Below are 21212 nucleotides of genomic sequence, written 5' to 3'. Positions count from 1 at the left end.
CACAGAGCGCCGCATACCAACCACCCGCACTTTGCTGTCGATGGGACGTGGCAAAAGGTCGCGGTCACTGAACCTTGGCCGCTCACCGTGCAAAGTCGAGGTCGGCCTCCCTCGACATGGTGATGTTGGTCAGGTTCTGCTGGAGCACGAAGATGTTGCGGCACATCTTCTTGATGCCGGACTCGCTGATGCGCTTGAAGTGCTGGGCGCCGTTGATCAGGATGGAGGAGATGAGGTGACCCAGGCCTGCGGGCGACGAGAGCGGAAGAGGTTACGGAACGCGGGGGATGCGGGGGACGCAGCGAGCGTGACGAGCCACCGCCGTCCCCCCCCACCCCGCCGGGTTTGTCTATCGCGGCGCGCTGGTGATGCGATGCCGATTCACGGATTAAAATCGATTTTTACGTTTAGGATACACGCAGAGAATCATGCGTGTGAGAGTCATCAGCTGTGCGAGAGTTATCGTGACCCCCCCCCCCCCCCCCGTCTCAGACAGACAGACGAACTGACGCGTCGACGCTATCAACCTCCGTTGAAACGAACGTATTCGCTCGTAGCCCACGCTGGACAGGTGATTCTTTAAGCCTGTAATGAACAAAGTTTTGCAGTCTGCATGCGCCGGCTCTTCTTTGAAGCCCACTTCTCCAAACTTATGACCCCGAAATGTGATAATTTAACACATTTTTGGTAAGACAATCTGTGAAGACTCCCGTTCACCCATTTGCACGCTCGCACGCACGCCGGCTCACCCTCGAAGATGTACTGGAATTTGTGGAGCTGCAGGCTGGCGTTCATCATTTCCTCGACTGCGCAGATGTCCTTGTTGAGCCGCACCACCAGCGGGTCATAGTCCATGCTCTCCACGTTCGCCACAATCGCGTAGTTGCCCTGCTTCGCCAGGGGGATCAGGTAATAGAAGCAGTGCACCCTGGGAGACATGAACGCACGCACACGTGCAAACGAGAGGTCAAGGCGGAGCCCTGCAAATGCTTACTCACGCTGCTGCTGGTGGGAGGGCCTCCACTAAGGGGAACTCGACGAGTGCCTCTAGACGGTATTTGGCCTACTCTTCCACCACGCTGGCCAGATGTCTTGGAAGAGGTGGGAGTACCCACACTTTACCCCACTGCACCCGCACGAGAGGCATTCCACAATGGTTACAATGGGGGAGGGCAGACCCTCATCCAGCAATGGATTGGAAATATTGGCAGTTCACACAAGCCAATGGTTGATTGATCTCAGACCCATCGGAGCACCAAGGCCTTGGCACTCCTACAGTGTCAGGATTGGAAGTGACGTGGCACGGTGACACTCCGCAGTAGACTGATGACGAGCTGTATCGTCATCACCAGCCTCGATCAATCCACTGCTGGTCGGAGGCCTTCCTGAGCCGGGACCACCCCTCTCGATCCCGCAACGAGAAGCTGCGCACGTGGCATCGGCGGAGTCCAGCGGAGGGCAGGCGGGGCGGGTGGAGAAGGTGGCGGCGGCTCACCTGACCTCCAGGTGCAGCACGAGCAGACAGCGGTCGGCCATGTCCTGGAACTCGCGCGTCAGCCCCCACAGCGTGTTCAGGATCTGCTCGGGCACCGACAGAAGGTCCTTATCTGGGCTCGACTCCGAGCCAGCGGGCGACATCGTGTCCTGGACTAGGGTGCGGAGGGGGGGGCGACGCGGGCACGCGCACAGGCCGGAGACGTGGGGGCACGAGGGAGGGCATGGGGGCACAGGGACAAGGTGATGACTTCGTATTGGGGTACAGAGATATGGAGGTATGGGGACAGGGGGACACGTGGTCGTGGTGACGTGGAGATATGGGGGAGCTGAGATAGAGGGGATGCGGCGATGTGGAGACACGGAGGACGTGAAGATAAACAGACACAAGGACGTGAGGGCGCAGAGAGAATGTGATACAGGGGTGCGAGGATATGTGGACATAGGGGCATGGGGTTAATGTGAGCACGGGGATATGGTGAAACGGAAACACGGAGTTAGGATACGAGGAACAAAGGGGCACGTGAACACTGGGACACGGGGACACAGAGGCACAGGGAAACAAGGTAACAAACGATGGTGTGCATTCGGACACGGGGATTGGATTCCGGGTGACGCCGATGGGGGGACTTGTTTGCGCTGTTGGGTAGGGTATAGATGTTGTTGACATGAACACAAGCTGGCAAAATATCCATCCATCCCACTCAAAAGGCGCTAGGTTCCCAGAAACGCGTGATCCATTCACAGCCGAGCGCGTCAGTGTAAAGGCTGGCTGCCTCTCTCAACTCAACAGCTGAGACTAAGTGAGTAAATAACAGCGCAGAGGTGTCAACGCTCACGGTGATGTGCAAGAAGGGTTCCCGCTCACGTTACATGCTGCAGGTCACAACAATCGTGTGTGCGCGTGTGTGCGCGGCATGTGTATGAGCGAGGTGGATTGTGGCGCCACAGTAAGGGATGATGTTTTGCGAAAATACGTGAATCCTGCAGTGCATCAATCGGGGTTCATGACGACGTTGGATTGTAGGTACCAATGAAGACAAAGGCGGCCGGGCTTGGTGCTGGCCACCCACCTCCTAGTGTGCCGTGCCGGCATTCATAGGTGCTACCCGCTAACAACGCTTGCCGCAAAAGTCCGTTTAGGAACTATAGGGGGGATCTTTGTCTCGTGCGCGTGAGCAGCGGTGATGCGGTGTACGTGTGTGCGGCATGCGTGCGGGCGAGTGTGTGACGTGCGTGCACTCCCTCGCCGTGCGTGCCCCCGAAGTGCTCCGTGGCGAAGTCGCCATCGGAGCCGGTGTAGGGAGTTAAACGGGGCCCCCCATCTCCTGGACAAGTGACTGGCCCCAACAAACACTTCATCACCCTGCAAGTGGCCCATCCCCCGACCGCCCGGCACGATTGCACCGCCTGCAGGCCCCACGGCCACGTCGTCGCGTACCGGGGGCCGCGGGGATGTCGGCCAGGAAGCCGTTGAGGCGGCTGGCGAGCCACTCGAGGCTCTCGTGGAGGTTGGCGAGGGCCTTGAGGTCGCCGGGGTCGCGCAGGATGGCCTGCTCTGGGATGAGCTGCTCCCCCAGGTTCCCCGTCAGCACGTCCGACTCCTTCGCGTTGATGGCGCTGGAGGCGGACAAACGGTAACGGCGGTAAGCAAGCCGGATTTGTGGACGGAATGTGCAGAGTTCAAATCCCGGTCAAGGGTTGGCAATTTATTCAATTGGGAGTAATGTCATCTTCCTGAACAAGGTCCGGGCACGTGGAGCGAGACGTTGGACATCGTGCCCAACGCCGTGGAGTAGGACCCACAAGTGTGCCGGAGAGCTACGGCGTAGCACGGCAGCGACATCCCACGCAGTGGTAGAGACGATGTTAATGAGAATTCCTCCCATCAAATCATCCGGAATGCGCCCGATCTCGTCAGAGATCTCAGAAGCTAAGCAGGGGTATTATAGAGTGTGGTGCTCTATGGTGGGAAGTACACGGCAGTGCAGCAGCATCTATTGTCGTACTGTACTGCTATGACTCCATGTTTAGCTATTCCTGCCTTCACCAACCGGCACTGACCATCGCGGTGCAGGATGGTGATATAGCCGCCACAATCGGTGCGGTGTGAGGAGGCCCTCATCTAGCAGTGGATTGACAGAGCGACGTAGACAGCCCCATTACGCTAAACGCCGCTCTCTTAAGGGAGACCTGAGTTGCAAAAACGAATAAAGAGACAAGGGCAGAAACCGTAACAATTGTAAAACACAGCCATGTCAAACACCATAAAGAAACATTTCAATTGCAAGTGAGATCACTTTACAAACTGAAGTGAAACAAATATCAACACAAATCAATAACCTCACCGAGACAGATGCCGTGCACGAGGGAGACGGGCATTGGCTTCGCTGCCTAGAACCTTCCGTCGCGATTCTGTAATGGCCGTCTTTATGCCCGACTAACCCTCGCCATGAGAACGTGGAATTTCCGCGGGAGGTTAACGGTCGCAGACGGAGGAGGCGGCGACGTGCCGGGGTCAAACACGGCCGGATGAAGGCGAACGTTGAATTTGTTCTCACGCGCTCAATCAGCCGCGTGGCGTCGCTCGGACATCACGTAAATTGACATCCGCCACACCGATAACCGCTCCGCTAACGTTTAGTTGGTAATTAATGGCAAGCCGGTGACAAGGATAATTGGCCTGACAAATGGACCCAATGATGCACATTTTGCTTACCGGTAATTTAATTGAATTCCCGAAGGTTTGTTTTGTTTTGAGCGATTTGTCCGTTTGTTTTGGCGTGCGTGGCGCGAGCGCAAATCTCACTCCCGCCCCCCCGCCGGAGCCCCCCCTCCCTGGAGGACACCTCCCACTCGTACGAGCACAGCAAAACAAACGTGCGGATGTAAGCATTGGTCGCAATGTAAATGTGGATGTCAAGGAATGACACCTATTCATCCTGCAGCAGCAATGTTTACTGCCATAAACAAATATAAAGGTACCCTGTATAGCCTTCACGGACTTTTGGGGCAAGTGCTGTTAGCTAGCCTTATGAAGGCCGGCACGGCACACGTGGAGGCGGGTCACACAAACACTGGCTCACACACACTCTCACACTCTCTCGCACTCGCACACACTGACACTTTAAGCCTCTCACATTTACTGCCGTTTCCATCTCTGCGGAAACATCGTGGTATAGGACCAGGAAACGGTACATGTGCTTGGCGTTGTGAGAAGTGCCGGCGTATCGAAGTGAACGAGTGGAGCGCTTGTGGGGACAAGCAAAACCCCTTAAAGTTATGCCTTTTAAAACCTCGTAAAGTCCAATTACCACTATTTATAACGAGGAACAGAAGTACTCTGCCAACCGCGGCTTCTTAAGCACGAATAATCGTAGCGCCCCGCCGTTATTAACGACGGGGAGCGCGTCTCCCGCGCTCGGCACCAATACAATTACAATTAAGGCGGCGGCCAGAACATTATGAAAATTAATCTTTTTTTCACGCGCCATAAGGACGGTCTCCTCCTCTGCCCATTTCCCTCCCCGTCACCTCCCCCTACCCGCGGCCTGACCCCCATCTTCAATTTAATTACATTGTAAAATTGCTATTTGCTAGCTCCAACGCGGCCTCGACGGAGGGAATCCATCTGGGGGACGGCGAAACAATCGGACAGTTTAACGCTCCCCTCAACGAGACCGCCCCCTCGGCCGCGCCGCCGCTCCGGTCCGACGGGCCGGCTTCCCGCCGCCCCTACGAGTCGCGCGAACCGCGGGGAAACGATCGAGGATCCGGCGGGGGCGGGTGGCGGCCCTCGGCCTCCCGGCCGTCACCGCACCCCCGACGAGCCGCGTCGCTCCGAATGTTCGCAGCGACCCCACGGGGGAGGCCGTCGGCTGCCGGCGCAGCAGGAGGCGCGAACCGGACGGCACGGCACGTGCACCTGCGCTGCCGCGCGCCCGCCGACCGGTTAATGTAACGTCGGAGCTCGGTCGTGCGCGAGTAGGGTTGCACACCTCCCCGGCTCCACCATTAATCTTCCATAATTGGAGCCGCTGGGGAGCAACCCTTTGTCTCACCTTCGTCGTGCATTAATTGCCTCGCTCAAGTTTCTCGGCATCAATCGCGCTAATGGTGATGATTCACAATAACGATCCGTGTCTCGGAGACAGGCCGAGAGAGCTCAGGAGGGCTTTCCAGCCATGGAGGGAGAGGTAATTAAATCCATTTCGTCAAATTTCGAATATCGTCCTGCACCCAAAACTCATTTAGTTCCTGTGTAAAAATGGCAAATTCATTCGCAGCTTTCAGAAAAAATAAACAGAAATTATTTCAAGAAAAACCTGATGATTAAAGCGTAGTTAGGATGTGGCAGCAGCACCAGCGGTGGGAAGGGCAGCCTCGGCCTGTAATGAGCAACCCTCATTAGTCTGCAGCCAGCTCAAAGTTTCTTTTGCTGGCTTACAAACAACAGGTCCCTGTGCCCCTCTGATCAACTTGCGAACGTTTGGCAGGACGTGATCAACGTGTGCGTGCGCACAGGCAGTGGAAGTGTAGTGGTTAGTGCACTGCGCTATGAACCCGGCGACCCGATGTCGATTCCCGCTCACGGCAAACGCCAGTGACAATTATCCGAACCGGTTCTGGGCCTCCCTTCAAATGAGAACCTGGTGCGATGCGTAAACATCACCACTGGGTAGATTAAGGCGGCCGGGCGTGGTGCCGTTCCGGCCTTCATAGGTGCTCAGTAACAGAACTTGCCTACAGGCAATCGGGGGGATGTTTGTCTTTGTGGACACGGTGAGGAGGAAGTCTTCCAGTCAACCTACACTGCTCTGCACGACCAGTGAGGATGTAAACGCAGGCCGGCGGTGGCGGAGCGATTGGGAAAGTGCTGCTTCCCCCCGTCCCCACCTTGCTGTGTTGAACAACGACCACAACCGGATCTCGGAGGTAGCTCTGTGACATCCGCTTCCGTGAGAGTTTCAGATTCTGCACTTAATGACGCGATGCCAATGGCACGCGATTGGGACAAAACTGTGGGGAAAATAATTAAAGAAACTCTTCTCCTAAATTAGCACCCAGATTGAATGTCTCAAAACTGTCAAATACAAGTGTGAAGTTTGGTTAATGGGGAAGAAGTGACTTAAGTTTTACAGTCCGGTGATCTGTCACGTTGATGTTAGTGATGTCACTGCGGACATTTTGTATGAGAACATTTGCAAGTGACACCCACAGCATGACATCATCTGGATAACGACTCGTCTGTCACTTTTTGAGACGGCGAGAGCCATTTCGTGGACCTGGTGACCTGAATTTGATTCTTAGTCGAGGCTTATTATATTGGCGAAAAGTGATATCTGCATTGAATTGATCCTGGGCCTCCCTTAGCTTCAATGAGTGGCCAGTGTGTTGTTGGCCATACCCCACCATCCCCTTGGGCACCGCGTTGACAACAACAGGTGCTCGCTAACAGCACTTTCTCCAACACTGTTAAACGCTATAGGGGGGACCTTTGCCTTTGTAGTTGTGCACTCACCGCGTGTACTCCTCCTCGTTGGTGTCGCCCTGCTGCCCGCGAGCACGGGGCTGCTTGGCCTGCGCCAGGTTGGTCCAGTTGGGCAGAGACTTGAGCAGCCGCGTGATGTCATCGTCCTTGGCCCAGGAGGCACTGATCACGAGCCGGTCCTCCGAGTGAACCGCCACGATGTTCCTGTCAGTGGCCGTGCGGGCGGCACGGGGTGGCAGGGGGTCGGAACAGACGTCAGTCGGGGCGTTGTCAGAAGAGCACCACCTCCAAGGTGCGGAAAACAAAAACTGGAATATTTAATGGGAAGAAGAATGTCCGACACGAACGGAAGAGGGGAGGCGCTACGTGTAAAAACATCGTTCCGAGTAGTAGAATATTTTAATCATTACAATGAAACTGACAAGACTGGGGATGTTAATCGCGCCGAGAGCGTCGCATATCACCCTCTTGTTGAGGGTGGTGACCCTGGGAACGAGCCTTGGTGGCCCAGCAAGAGTGTACAATTTCACTCGTGCTGCTGCTGCTTTGGTGAGCTTGTCGATGCATTATGGAGTGTGGAGGAGAGATGGCATGGTAGAGCTGTTCAAATGAGCATGGCACTCATTCTCCTGTTCACAGAAATTCCACATTCCTATGGCGGGTGCCTGGCTAACCCTAGCACAATTATTGAGTGGAGAACAAATGGTGACTAATGTGAGTGGGGTGGGAGTAATTGAATGTGTCGGGCATCTTTCAGGAAAGTTTTTGAGCTATGTCTCTGAAAGTGTCTGAAAGTTTGTGAATGTCTCTCAACCCGTCAACATGTCTATGGATGTTTCTGAATGATCTAAATGAGTTAGTGTCCGATTGTCTGTGAATATTTTGCAATGTCTGAAAATGTGCATGAACGTCTGTGAATGTTTTACGGTGTCTCTGGATAGACTTAAACGTCTGTGAATGCCTAATGATGCCTGCAGATGTCTTTAAATGTCTAGGGAACGTTGCAGATTGTCGCCGAACATATTTGCACCGACGGTTATTCCGATTATTTGTTCCAGTCCCCGGCTGGTTTTTGGATTCACAGCTCAGTCGGAGGCTTGCACCAGATACTCGACGCGTACGTGTGTTTTCATTAGCGGTGCCATTAATTCTGAAAACAGCGCTCTCATTAAGGTCGCTACAATCATCATTAACATAATTTCAGTCACATTTAATTCTAACGGCCAACATTAGTGGCCTGCATTTCTCCATTAGGTTACAAATGATGCGCTCATTACGCCGTCTCCAGCAGAAACATTCCCGCAGCCCGCAGTAAACGTATATCGCGTGCGCGCCCGCGCGCCCTTTACGTGCACTCGAGCGACATGTCGCACAGCGCCCGGGACAGCGGCTTTAACGGAACGAACAAAAAGATAAAATAAATAAATGCGTCTGAATTTAAATGTGCGTCGTGATCTCGATAATCCCCTTGTCGATGCGGATAAGTCCAGGCCCCGCCGCTCCTCACAGGAAAGTAACAAACACGCGACTCCTGACGGATTAGCAGCGAGACAGGCTTTTAATGAGAATCGCACGCCTTCGAATTAACCACGTCACCGCCGCAACTGCCGCCACGCCATAGTCCGGCGCCACCGCGATCCGTGCGGCCCTCGCCAGATCAACTACACGCTTTCCGACAGCGGCGGCCCTCGGCGGAGGTGGCAGGGCCCCGTGCCCTGGACGGCATGCCCGCGGGCCCGCCCCCCACTGGGAAAAAACGAGCGTCGCGTCCGTCGGGTATCGCCATCGGAACGGCCCGTGGCACCCCGCGACGGGGCATCGCTCGCGGGGTTAATAAAGCGGGGAGCGGGCTCAATGAGCTGTAATTGGTTTCATTTCGTGCGCTTTAATTGTGTTACGGCGCGAGTGGCTCATCCTGGCAAAATGATGCCGTACGTACGGCATAATAAGATGCGCCGGAAAATGACAGCCGGTAAGTAAATTGTTTCGGAGTTGAGCTACTTCTTTTCAGTCAATTAGGCCGAGGCTAAGTCCGCTCCCCCCCCACCGTCCCGCGCGGTCCTCGCCAGGCTCTTAATCCGATAACCGATAGAGGCTGCCGCTAATGGAGCTAACCTTTAGCTTCAGTGACATATCCCGTTACAGAGATAGCGGCGCGGCCTTCAGGCGGCGCGTAACCTTGAGAGGCGGGCACTCACGGCGGGGCGCGATCGACGAGTGGGGCCCACGGCCGCCCCCGGGGCCTCCAGACAGCCCCCGCCCCCCCACCTCCTGCGTGCCGCCCCGAGAGCTTCGTTAAAAGCGGCGCTCTTAAAAAACGCGCGGAGTAAATAAATAATGCGTGTTAAAATGTCGGCGGCGACTGCCGCCTTATCGCCCGGCGTGTCGGCCGCTGCCTTTCATCACGGCGGTGCCCGCAGGTGATTTTATAAAATGTGGGTCGTGACGCAGGCGCACGATGGCCGGCTCTAGCGAACGACCGCGCCGGGGGTCGTTGTTAATGGCCACCGTGAAAGCGTGCGGCGAGGCTGTTGGCGCCGGCATCCTTCTGCGAGCAAATAAAGCGCACTCCTGATTTAATTATTGTAATGTAATCAAACATACGTATGGGCCAATGGAGCAGGGACAATTTATTACAAATGTATACATGTAAAAAAGACAAAGGTGTTTAATCCCCGGAAGACGAATAAACCATTTAATCTAAAATCCTGTGGGCTTTCCAAATCAATGCTTCTTAATGGCATTTGTATAAACATGGAAATCTTGGAAGTGGCTGCAAGGCAATTGAGTTTGCTCAGCAGGTCACAGCCTGTTAATGGAATGCCTCTGGGTACCCCGGCACTACCGGCAGTAGCAGCACTGGTGAGGGGCGGGGGGGTTCTCATATCAGTGAAAATTCCACATTCCTATGATAAAGGCCAGTCTATCCAACAAAACAGCCACTGTTGACATCTCACAAAGAGGTACTTGTTGTATCTACTCTGGGAGGGATGATTGGCCGAGTTGACCCCCGACAGGGATTTGAACGAGTGAGCCGAGCACTGGCGAGTCACGTTCCGCCCGACTGCCGAGCCCAACACATTCGTTCACAGACTCGAGCGGCGAACAACTTGGAGAGAAGATGCAATCCGACCGCACACCTGACGCGAGTTTGAGGTCCCTACTGCTTTCTCCGTGGCACCACCGACCGTGCCAGGTTACAGGGGCCTTGCCGCCGGGGGGGGGGGATGGGGGGAGCGCCGGGCGTGCTAACCGTGGCCGTTAATCAGAAGGGCACAGTCGCGACAAAAGCCGAGTTAGTGTAATGACAGATTAATTGCCGCTGTTACGTCTGCTCTCCTTCCACTACGGCGAGCGTTAATCATGAGGAGGAGGAGCAGGAGGCTGCGAGCGATCGTGGCTTGGCACGGCTGGGAGTTGGCGGCTGCACGTGTCGGGGCCCTGAGTGAAGTGACAACGCGGGGAGGGGGGGGAGGGCGGAGGCGGACGGGAATGACTGCGGCGCGCGCGCCCGTCGGCACAAACGCGCGGATGCGGGAGCGTGTTAAAAACCTACATCGCAATGATGAAATAAAAACTGCGAATGAATGTGGTGAATCACATCGTGTTTACATGTTGCCGAGCTGAACGACAGACCGGCTGCCCGATTGTTAGCCGGCTTCCATACCTTTTAGTAGTGAGCTCACGGCTTAACAGTGACCCATGTGCCTTGTCCAATAGTGAGTGAGCTCACGGCTTAACAGTGACCCATGTGCCTTGTCCATTAGTGAGTGAGCTCACGGCTTAACAGTGACCCATGTGCCTTGTCCAATAGTGAGTGAGCTCACGGCTTAACAGTGACCCATGTGCCTTGTCCAATAGTGAGTGAGCTCACGGCTTAACAGTGACCCATGTGCCTTGTCCAATAGTGAGTGAGCTCACGGCTTAACAGTGACCCATGTGCCTTGTCCAATAGTGAGTGAGCTCACGGCTTAACAGTGACCCATGTGCCTTGTCCAATAGTGAGTGAGCTCACGGCTTAACAGTGACCCATGTGCCTTGTCCAATAGTGAGTGAGGTCATTTGTCCAGTCGGAAGCCCAGTTCTTTACACGGTAGCACACGGCACCTCTACACCGCGTGGCACACGGCACCTGTAGAACACATGGCGCACCGCACCTGTATGCTGCGTGACACATGGCGCGGTACTCCTGCAGCTTGATGCAGATCATGTGCAGGAACTGGTCCGAGTAGGCGCTGAGGTCATGCACCAGGTTCATGAGGTCCTGGACCGACTTCTCCACAACCACGGCACCCTGGGGACAACACGCACAGGCGCGCACACACACGTGGATGTACGCACACACACACGCGCGTGCGATCGCACTCATGCACGCACACATATACAAACGACAGTGACAAGGATTCTCCATTAGCGGAAATCGAACTTGGGTCCCTGGGTTCGTAGCGTTAACCGTTGCGCTACTGCAGACACACATGCGCAGACAGACGCACGCTCGTGAATCAACGCCCTTGGGGAACATGCGCCCGATGCGTGCGCACGCACGCAGCACGCACGCAGAATGCACGCAGCACGCACGCAGCACGCATAACGCACGCACACACCCTGCAGGGCGGAAGGCGTCTCGGGAGGCACGTTCCTCCGCACGATTCCACCCGGCCCTACCAAAATCTCTCATTTTTGCCGATTTTATGCGAGATTACAGCGTGGCCGCAGACTCGTCACCTTCAAATTGGGCAGCCGGGTGCCGGTCCATCACTTCTGTACGTGCCGTCAGAGCGTCAGCACTCTTCGCTCAATAAGTTTGCCGCTGTTTAGACGGTCACGTTTTAGACTCCCCATGTATAAATCTAACATTTGATTGTATGTCAATATGTGGGTCCTTATGCGAGTCCGTGGGTCTTTGATGGGAGTCTAGAGGAATGTGTGCGAGTCTGTGGGTCTCTATGCAAATCTGTTGATCTCTATCAAAAGTCGATGGCTCCCTGTGGGTCTATGCGAGTCTATGGATCGCTCTGTTAGTCTCGTCTCTATGATTGACTGCCTCGTTTTATAAAACATGCCCACAGTGCTCATACAGCATCTTGACAAGCGGTCGCATTTATACGCAATAGAAATCCCACTTGTATTGTACAGACTCGCACAGATGCCACTAAACCCACATATATTCCCATAGCCATGTAGAGACCCATAGACACAGAGACCCACGATGACAGAGACCCATTAACTCACATAGTGACACATCGCCTGCCTCTCCCGATAAAATGAAATCCCCACCGTGTCCACACAATCATCTTGAGCTCCAAATTGTATTACATTGTAAGATGCATTCTTTTCACGGTGGTTCAAAGCTCTGCCGATATTGAAAGAAGGCCAAGCTCACGCAGCCGGCTTCTGGAAACAAATTGGACTTTTGCGGTGCCGCTAAATCACGCCCGTCCGCAAGGCCGCTCACTCCTCCGGGGGAACGTCACCCCTAACCCCTGCCACCTTCACGTCCCATCTCGCACCGTCGCGCAAGCCAAGGTCAAAATCGACGGAGCAGAGAAAACGACGAGGTCAAGCGACCACGGAAGGGGCAGAAGGGCAAGCATCACTTGCAATAGCGACGCTCTCCCACTAGAGGCCTCTGAAGATTAACAAGTTGAACGAGGACGCTGCTGTGCATGGAGCTGTCGCGGTTGTGTCGCACAGCTCCGTGCTGTGCTTTCGGGTTGTGCCGTGTGCCGTTCCGCACGATACCCGACATTTTTCTCCTTGTCTTGGGAGCTTGGGCAACTATTCAGATCCTGAACAAGCTCCCAGCACATAGAGGGGAACGTCGGACATCTTGCCGAACAGCCCGTGGTACGACTCGAAAATAAACCCGCTTGTCGTGCAGCGCGAGAGATGGCCAGAGCGTCTCGAAGGCAGTGACGCGATGCACCACGCAGCTTGCTTCATATGGAAGTGGAACACGAAGGCACCTGTGTCCGGAACGAAGACACATCTATTCAGTTAACGTCAGATTAGATTTTGCGAAATAAATAAACTCTGTACTGTATTTACCCGAGATCTTCTGCGCCATTGCTGGGTGACGTGAGGGAAGAGTTGGGGGTTTGCGTGGAGTGAAATGATGGTGGGCATTTGAGCCAAGGACCTGCCACTGGGCAGAGGCTTAAAAAAAAACAAGAGTCACGACCCACGTTTTGAATTTTTTATCTTTGCTGCGTAAACACGCACCCCTCACCAAAAGGGATATTTACTACCACGCTTGTATAAAAAGAACACAACGTAAACATAAACTCGCTAACGAGCGAACGCTCACATAAAAGCGGAGACGCTACGTGTAGCGAGCCACGTGTCTCTAATTTGTGAAAAATCAATGGTCGGGGTGAGGAGGTGGAGAGGCGAAAGGGCGGTGGGGGGGGCAGGGGGTGGGAAGGGGGCAGCAGGATCATCGGCCCCTGAGTGTCGCCCCGGTGAACGTGGCGCGAGGGGACGCCACCGGCTCAGACGACCAATTAGGCGGGTGCGGGGTCTCCGCGGGGGGCGCGGGGAATTCGGGAGCACCGGTCGACGAGGCGGGGGGGTCCCCGCTGCCTTCCAGAAATGCGATAGTCCGCGCCCACGCTCAAGCAAAACAGCGGCGACGGGCGAGCGTGGCGAGGGCACGGCACGTCCCCGCGCGCCTCACTGGCGCTCGTGACGGCCCCGGTGTAGCGGCCACCCCCCCACACGGCCTACGCTCTTCTTTCTCCCTGGAAAGCCCAGCACTGCCAGGCTGGGTCGAGAGTTGGCGGATAATGCAACAGGCGGCTCAGATGTGGACGCAGAACGCGCGCTTTTCAAGGCCGGCGAGCGAACCGTATGAGGCTTTGTGGTCCGTCGAGCTGTGTGTGTGAAACTCGGCCCACAAACCGCACGCATGCTAAACAAGAGTCAAGATCAAGACGTCACCGTGGCCAAAGATGTTGATGCCACGCACCTCGCCAACGCTTTATACCCTAGCCCAGATCTGCAGCTGGTGTCCAAGATCTGCCCTAAGAGCATCCCACCATCTACTCTATGCTCTTCCCCTTGGTCACCGGACCCATGGAGACCACTTCAATGGCTGTCTTGGTAACTCGCCCTTCTCCATCCTGAGCACACGTCCCACCCTGCGAAAAGTTTTGCCTGCAACACTCAGCTACCATGTTCTCTTCCAGATTTCCTCATTGCGTGTCCCGCTGTCAGCTGGTTTCAAAACATCTTGTAATTTAAGTGCCACGAAATGAATAGACTTGACCTCTGCTATGGAAATTCGGAATTTCCATCAGTGGCTCAGTACCACCTACAGAGGAAAACATGAATACTGGTCTTGAGGAAGACGCTCTGATTTACGAACTCATCGCCCGCCCACCCGCCCGCCCACCCGCCCGCTCGTTTACTACCAAAGCCGCGGCGGTGGGAGCGGGTGGCACGGTGCCAGGTTTCGGGTATGTGAACAGCGGTGCTGGCTCAGGCAGGCGGTCAATCCCCGAGTCATAAGACGCTCATCTGGGATATGATGTGGCCAAGACCTCTTCCGTGTTCCAGCGAACCGGTCAGTGTGGTGGGTGGTAGCGTGCCTGGTTTCGATAGCGCTTCCGAAGACGGTGAAACGTAGAAGGCTGGTTCCCGATCGAGGAGGCGACGTGGAAGGGAAATGACGGCTCGGCTGGTTCCCGATCGAGGAGGCGACAAACCGCGAGGCAAGCAGCAACTTTCTGATCTAAAGTTGCACGTGCAGATGAATTCGTCGAGAAACTGGAATACGCGGGCAGAGCCTTCGTCATCTATGATTTCTAGACCCTACGGGGAGAATGCAGCTTCCCAGGAGAACCCGGTCTCATAGGTGGAGCGCAAAGGCGATTGGCGCTGTTGGTGGTGCAGGTGCCACTGCTGGTACTGCACGCGCTGCTCGTGGTGATAATGGTCCTACTGGTTGTGCTGGCACTGGCGGTCGTGCTGCACTAGCTGCCGCAGTATCATCACCATTGTCGCATTTCAGAATCTCGCTGAATCCACCATTCCGTGCCTCCCCCGATTTCAAAACCCATGGCGCGCTTTGTTCCCTCCTCCAAGTGGCACTTGGAGCCGCCGCTGGGCTTGACGAGGCTCGCTACATCCACAACAAACGGCACCCCGACCCCATCCGGCAATGTGCATGACTTTCTCTCCCTCGCTCTCTCTCGCTCTCTCCAGGAAGCGGCAAGCGCATTACGTGCAACGTCGCCCTCTGAAGATGCTCTCTCTCCGGCAACCGCGCCTGGAGAATGCTTGAAAGTCATTTGAAAGTCAAGAGGCCCGATGAGCAATAAGCCGGCCCAATCGCTGGCCTTTTCCATCCTCGTTAGCCGCGCGCATTAGGGCGGTCCGTAGCGAGCGGCGTAATGCCGCAGTCTTTTGCTTCTTCATTAAGATTTAAAGAGAGGCTCATACGGGCCGATCTCCCTTACGTTGCATTTCAGAAAGAGTTAGACCTTTTATCACCATCGCCATGCCTCTTAAATATTTATACCGGCCAGCCGTGTAATGAATTAACTGTTCCACGATGCCGGCTCTTTTCGCCAAAGTGCCGACGTGGGTGGTGACGAGCTTTGCCGGGCCACGCTGGGTGAGGGGGCAGCGCGCGAGGGGGCTGTGAAGTAATGCAGATGGGTGGCCGGATTGACTCAATGGTTTATAATGGCCGTGTCGGAGACACCGAGCTAGAACACGCCGTTGAGATCCTGGGTTCGAATCCGAGTTTCCGCTGCACGTGATTAAACCGGGTGCACCAGCAAGGCGAGTTCTCACTTGACTTGGCCATCGTCCAGCTGCGTGAACTAATGAGACAAGTGGTGAACACATCTACAGCAGGGCATGCTGTCGGGTGGCAGGCACGACCTACTTGGCTTAAGACGCAATTGTAAGTCTGTGGCGGCATGGTCAAAAGACCATTCTCCGATATGCTGTATGGACGCTGCACTGCTTTCTGCGAGGGTTCCAAACCAAATGTCATCTTGTGGCAAGACGCTCACCACACAAAAACCTAAATAATTAGGATCCAGAAAAAAATAAGAAGATGAAAAATTTGAGTGGCTTCTTCCCTTGCACTGCTCCACTCTGGAATTGCCTCCCGTCATCGTCTCTTTCCAAAACTCTTGAAATAATATGAATAACCTCACTCAATTCAAGAAACGTGTTGCACGCTGATCTATTACAATTTCGATAGTGCTGTTTGTTGTTGGCTGCTTGGCAATTTCAGCCTTTGGGCCTGTGCTCAGTAACTGGGTAAAAAAATAAAATAAAAAAATCAATCAAGTCCGATCGGCCACCCGTTGCCCTCTCATCGCGGACGAAGCCCGTGGGACCCCGGCTGTGTACAGATCCGCGTCACTCGCGGCGAGATGCGGACAGATTGAGATCGAGTGATGGGACTCAGATTTTCCGCAAGCAGCCATAAACCACCACCGGCGTTTATGTTCCGGTGGATGGACGGCGCCGAACGGGGCACGGATTCCGGGGTTTTGCGAGAAATATTTACAGCTTCGTAGGCCACAGCAGGGCACGGCCCGGCACGAGAAGATGGCGGCGGAGGTGGCGGGGAGCAGTGATGGGGCCTGGCAAATTCTTGGCGCTGGCGGCCTGCGGGGACGTCGCCAGCACCAGCGCTCCCCAGAGGTTTCACTCGACGCCTGCCGATTACCCTGCCTCTTTGGCCACACACAGACGAGCGTGTGCACGTACTCGGAGAATAATATAAAGACAAAGATCCCCCGCTTGTACACATATGTACATATACACACAGCAGGGTGGAAACAGAGACACGCACGTAATAAAATATACGCACACGCACTCACAGACTCGTGCACATGTATAGACTAAGATATCATACTAACACAGAATAATATAGTACACACGCACTCACACTGGTGCACAGACGCATGAAAACTCACGCATCTGCATCGTGACTCACATGCGCTCATATTCACAAGGACGTACACAAACAAACACAAATTGACACGTGACCGGCATGTGGACGCGCTCCCACACACGCATATGCGCGCGTCTGTGCGTATGCGTACAGACGTGCGCATATGCTCACCCGCATGTACTCTTATTAGGCACGGGGCTGACACACGCGCACGCTCGCCCACAGGTACACATTCACGAGCTCACACTCAAAATTCACAAGCACACCTGCAACCTCGCACTCGCACGCGCACGGGCACGACGGGGGCCCACGGATTTCGCATGCACTAAATCTCATGGCTCCATGCCCTAACACTTGAGCGAGTGTTACAGCGGGGGGCGGGGTGGGGGGGGGGAGAGACGCGAGGGCAAGGTGAGGGGTTGCCGAGCGGCTACAAGCTCCCGTAAATTGGAAGAGAAAGGTGAATAGGTTTTTGTGAGTGGACAGTCCTCTCTGGCAGCCTATTAACTCAGGCCTTTTGAGGCGGGTGGACGGGGGAGGCAGGGGGGAGAGGGGAGGCGCTGTCAAGTAGCTGTCACAACGCTGCCCGCTCTAACCAGCTTTGCACGATAGTTGGGTCGAAACTTGGTTCCGTGGCGTTATTAACGCTCCTCGGCACGGCCCCACTGCCTGATTGCTCACGGCCGCCACCTTGGCAACCGCCGCGCAAGATGCGGCCGCGGAGGGCGGACGCTTGAGCAGCGCAGGTTCCGGTAGCGGCGGTGTGCGCCGCCGCGAGTCCCGTCGCGTCCGAATGAACGAACCGCACCGCCCGCTGCAAGGGAAGCTGCACTGCGCAGCCGGGACCTTTGCAATGTCCAGTCCTGGCCAAGGAGCGGCGGTTGAAGCTGCGTGGGTTAAACAAGGAGAGCCCTTTCCCCTGCACGCCTCCTTCCTGTTTCCCTCCCCAGCTCATGCCACAGCCACCGATTCGCTTTCAGGGCTTGTCAGCCCGTGCCGCTCGCTAACAAAGAGATGGCGCGAGGGTGGGCGGGTGGGTGAGTGGGCAAGCGGGAGGGTGGTGGGGGGGATGGGGAAATGGGGGAAACTCTGTTTGATGCTGCTTGCTGTGGGTGAAGACGGCCTTGTGGATGTGGGGTTAAGGTGGTGAAGAAAAAACCATGAAAAATTGCGTTGCTCTCCACACAGGGCAACAGCCGTTGCAGGGAATACAGGATTGCATAAATAAAATGAAAATCCTGCCAACACTTTCACTGCTTGGGGCGGCTAAAGGAGTCCAGATTTGGCGGAGTGGAAATTATTGGAGCGCAGCACTGGGACGGGACGCGTAATCCAAACAATACATAACGGGTCGCTCTTTTTCCCTCTCGACGGCGAAACAAGAAAAATGAGCACGAGAGAGAGAGGGTGGGGGGGAGAGAACCGCAACCAAAAATCACGCGCGATTTTAATCTATTTTGTGTCTGGATAATATCTACAGCTGGGAACACAGCGAGCGCAGACGGGAATCACGGCGGCGCGGCTCTCTCCGCTGCGAGGCGGAGTGACAGCGGCTCGCCCGCGGTGTTTTGTTCCGATAATGACGGCCGCTCAGTAACGAGCATCGCAAGCTGAGCGCCGGCTCGGCAGGGCTTGGCACGCGGCGCATTGAGCTCTCAATTTAAATGGCGGTGTCTCTGCGAGATAATGAACGTTCTTGTGAGGGGCCGCACGTGGAGGCTGCCGGCCGCAGATGGAGTGGGACCAAAAACGCACACGCCGTAATCCTCGGCCGCATTGATCCGGCCGAGCGAGGCCCTCGGTGGCTCTCGTCGACAGCAGTTCGTGATAAAAATTACGTTGAGTGTGCGCGAAAAGGAGAAAAAAAGAACGACGGAAAATGAGATTAATCTTCGGTTTCGCCGTGCCGAGTGGTCCAGCATACCAGGCCGCCATCCGAGGGCCTAAAATTGAGATGCCAGTCAGCCGGCAGTGGAGAGCAACTATACAGGGCGGAGATGCGCTCCGCGGGGGAGTTGCTCAAATTGGCATCGCGTCACCCCTTTGTCTCAGTGCCATCGTCTCAATCGCTCGCCACAGGCTGTGCCGGTGCCGCCGCTCCGTGACAATAGGGCGCTCACCGATGCAAAGTGACGGGACCGTGATACCGTATCGGGGTTCAGCGAGGTGAGGGTGGCATGGCAGTGGCACGGAGGACGGAAACGCGAGGGCTGCTCAGAGCGAGCGGCATGGATTTCCGTCGCAAGAGCTCTCCAGCAAACGCACTCCTTGTGCATCGGTTACAAGCGTGGCCTGAACGTTTACCACCTGAACATCACCATGCACTGCTGTCTTTTGTAGTGCAAGTCCCAAGGAAGCTGGCTTGCTTGCAGGTGTGATCATGCAGGTGCCACCCGTCTAGATGAGTAGTCGTCTGAACACTTTGTAGTGGTTTAACGTCAAGCACAGGACCTCTAACCAAGTGAGCATGAGATGCTTGTCACGAGTCTTACGTGCACAGTGGAATTCGGTTTTTATTCAAGTTCTAGCACGCACCACGATTGATGATCCGGCACAAACTCGGTCACTCGCTCACCAACGGTCAGCTCCCTCCTTATCACTCTTCTATTGCTACTGCAATGGTCACTGTTCACGTGAACTTCACTCATTCATTTCTCCACCCACATTGAGGACCCTACCATTCTGTCTCATCCAAACCGTGTTCAACAACCGCCCAAGCAACACTTATCTTCCCTCACACTGCTCCACTTTGGAATTCCCTCTCATCCATTATTTTACCCAAGTTGTTAAAATCTCGCAATGTGTGTGAGTATATGGCATCTGAGTCGATGCATGTGCATGAGTCCATGAGTCTCACGTGTTAACTCTGAGCGAGTACAACTCTGTTGGCACAACTCTCTCAGGGCTGCTGATCAAATTTGGACCAATCACTTGTTGGAGCGGCGAGACGTTTCGACTCCTCGACTCCGGAGGTCGTGCCGTCTAAATTAATTTGACGAAAGGTCGTCTGTACCACGCGGCCGCGGTCACGCCGGAGGGATGGCATTGCACCTGGGCTCTTCCTTGACGCTTTAAACGAATTGGCTTCCTCCGGTCGCGGGGGGCAGCCGGCGAGCCAAGAGTCTCGAGAGCGCCGACGATACGAAGCCGACGATAGGAAGCCGACTCGGGCTGCTAGCGGCGGGGGGGGGGGGGGGGGATTCATCCGGCCGAGCGCGCGGCAGAAAATTAAATTACCAACAATGCGAAAGGCGGGTGTGTCGCGTTGTCTGACCCGAGGGCCGCCCGAGAAATTATATTTTCGTGGGTGTCTTGAGAGATAAGGCACGGCCCCCCCTTTCCGAAGCCTGGGATCCGGGATTAGCCGGGGCGTGCTTGGGCTTCCAGCAGGGTGACAACTTCCATCGGGATTACCAAACAAAGCACGTTGTACCGCGGTCTGGCCACCCGGGGTGGACAATTTTTAGGTGGGGGGGCGGAGGGGCGCTGGGCAACTCCATTGATTGGCATCATCATCATCGGCCATCATCGTTTGCCATGTGTTTGTTGGTATAGGCCAAATATCCAAATGCTAAAAAATATACCTGCAAATTACTACAGACACAGCAGCAACACCGCCAACTACTGTCAAAACCTTGCAGGACCCTCCTGAAAAACTGAGGCTTTCTTGGGTAAACAAGCAGAGCAACTTAACACGTAAGCTTTTGCAACCAATATCATTCATAATATAGGTTTTCTGGGTTAGATCGCATAAATAAAACGTCCTTTGGTTTTTTCGGTAAAGTCACGTATAAAAAATAAAATAATAAATTAAATAATAGCATACGACGTTTCGATTGCAACACAAGCAATCATCATCAGGTATAATGAAATAGCGACATAGAATATAACCAGAAAACTATAGACAGACATATAAGCAGACAGATATCACCAAGATACATAGAGAGAGCAACCCAGGTACAGAGAGAGGTGATCGTCTCTGTGGGGTGGCCTTAAATAGACAGAGGGGGGCGGAGGCAGAGAGAGGGAGGGGGTAGGGAAAACATTTACATGTCAATGAGTACGAAGGGAGGGGAGTAAGGTAAGCAGGCTTAGAGGGAGACAGAACACACTAAATTAAATAACCTAGCAAAGTATCGAAATGTTATGTAAAACGACACAGAGAGTCGGTCAACACACAATTAACGCATTGCCTGGTCGATAACGTATTTCAAAGATTGCTAAGTTAGAATTTAAGTGTGAAAATTCCAAAGAAAGACAAAACATAAAAAAAAGAGGAACGGAGACACACAGACAGAGCAGAACCTA

General features: G+C 54.7%; 1 protein-coding gene across 1 annotated transcript in view; it reads right to left on the bottom strand.

The window, feature by feature from the left end:
* The window catches only part of EXOC4 (exocyst complex component 4), a 112382-nt gene that overhangs the window by 5216 nt on the left and 85954 nt on the right, over window positions 1-21212 (bottom strand). Inside the window, 6 exon segments of the mRNA XM_061562701.1 lie at window positions 87-246; window positions 750-928; window positions 1496-1649; window positions 2936-3114; window positions 7016-7189; window positions 11143-11279. Coding sequence (XP_061418685.1) covers window positions 87-246; window positions 750-928; window positions 1496-1649; window positions 2936-3114; window positions 7016-7189; window positions 11143-11279 — 983 coding nt within the window.

Source organism: Lethenteron reissneri, chromosome 30 (genome assembly GCF_015708825.2).
Source record: "Lethenteron reissneri isolate LAM-NWPU_2019-01 chromosome 30, ASM1570882v1, whole genome shotgun sequence".
Lineage (NCBI taxonomy): Eukaryota > Metazoa > Chordata > Hyperoartia > Petromyzontiformes > Petromyzontidae > Lethenteron > Lethenteron reissneri.
Note: the sequence above shows the minus strand (reverse complement) of the source record. Positions and strands in the feature narration are given on the sequence as shown.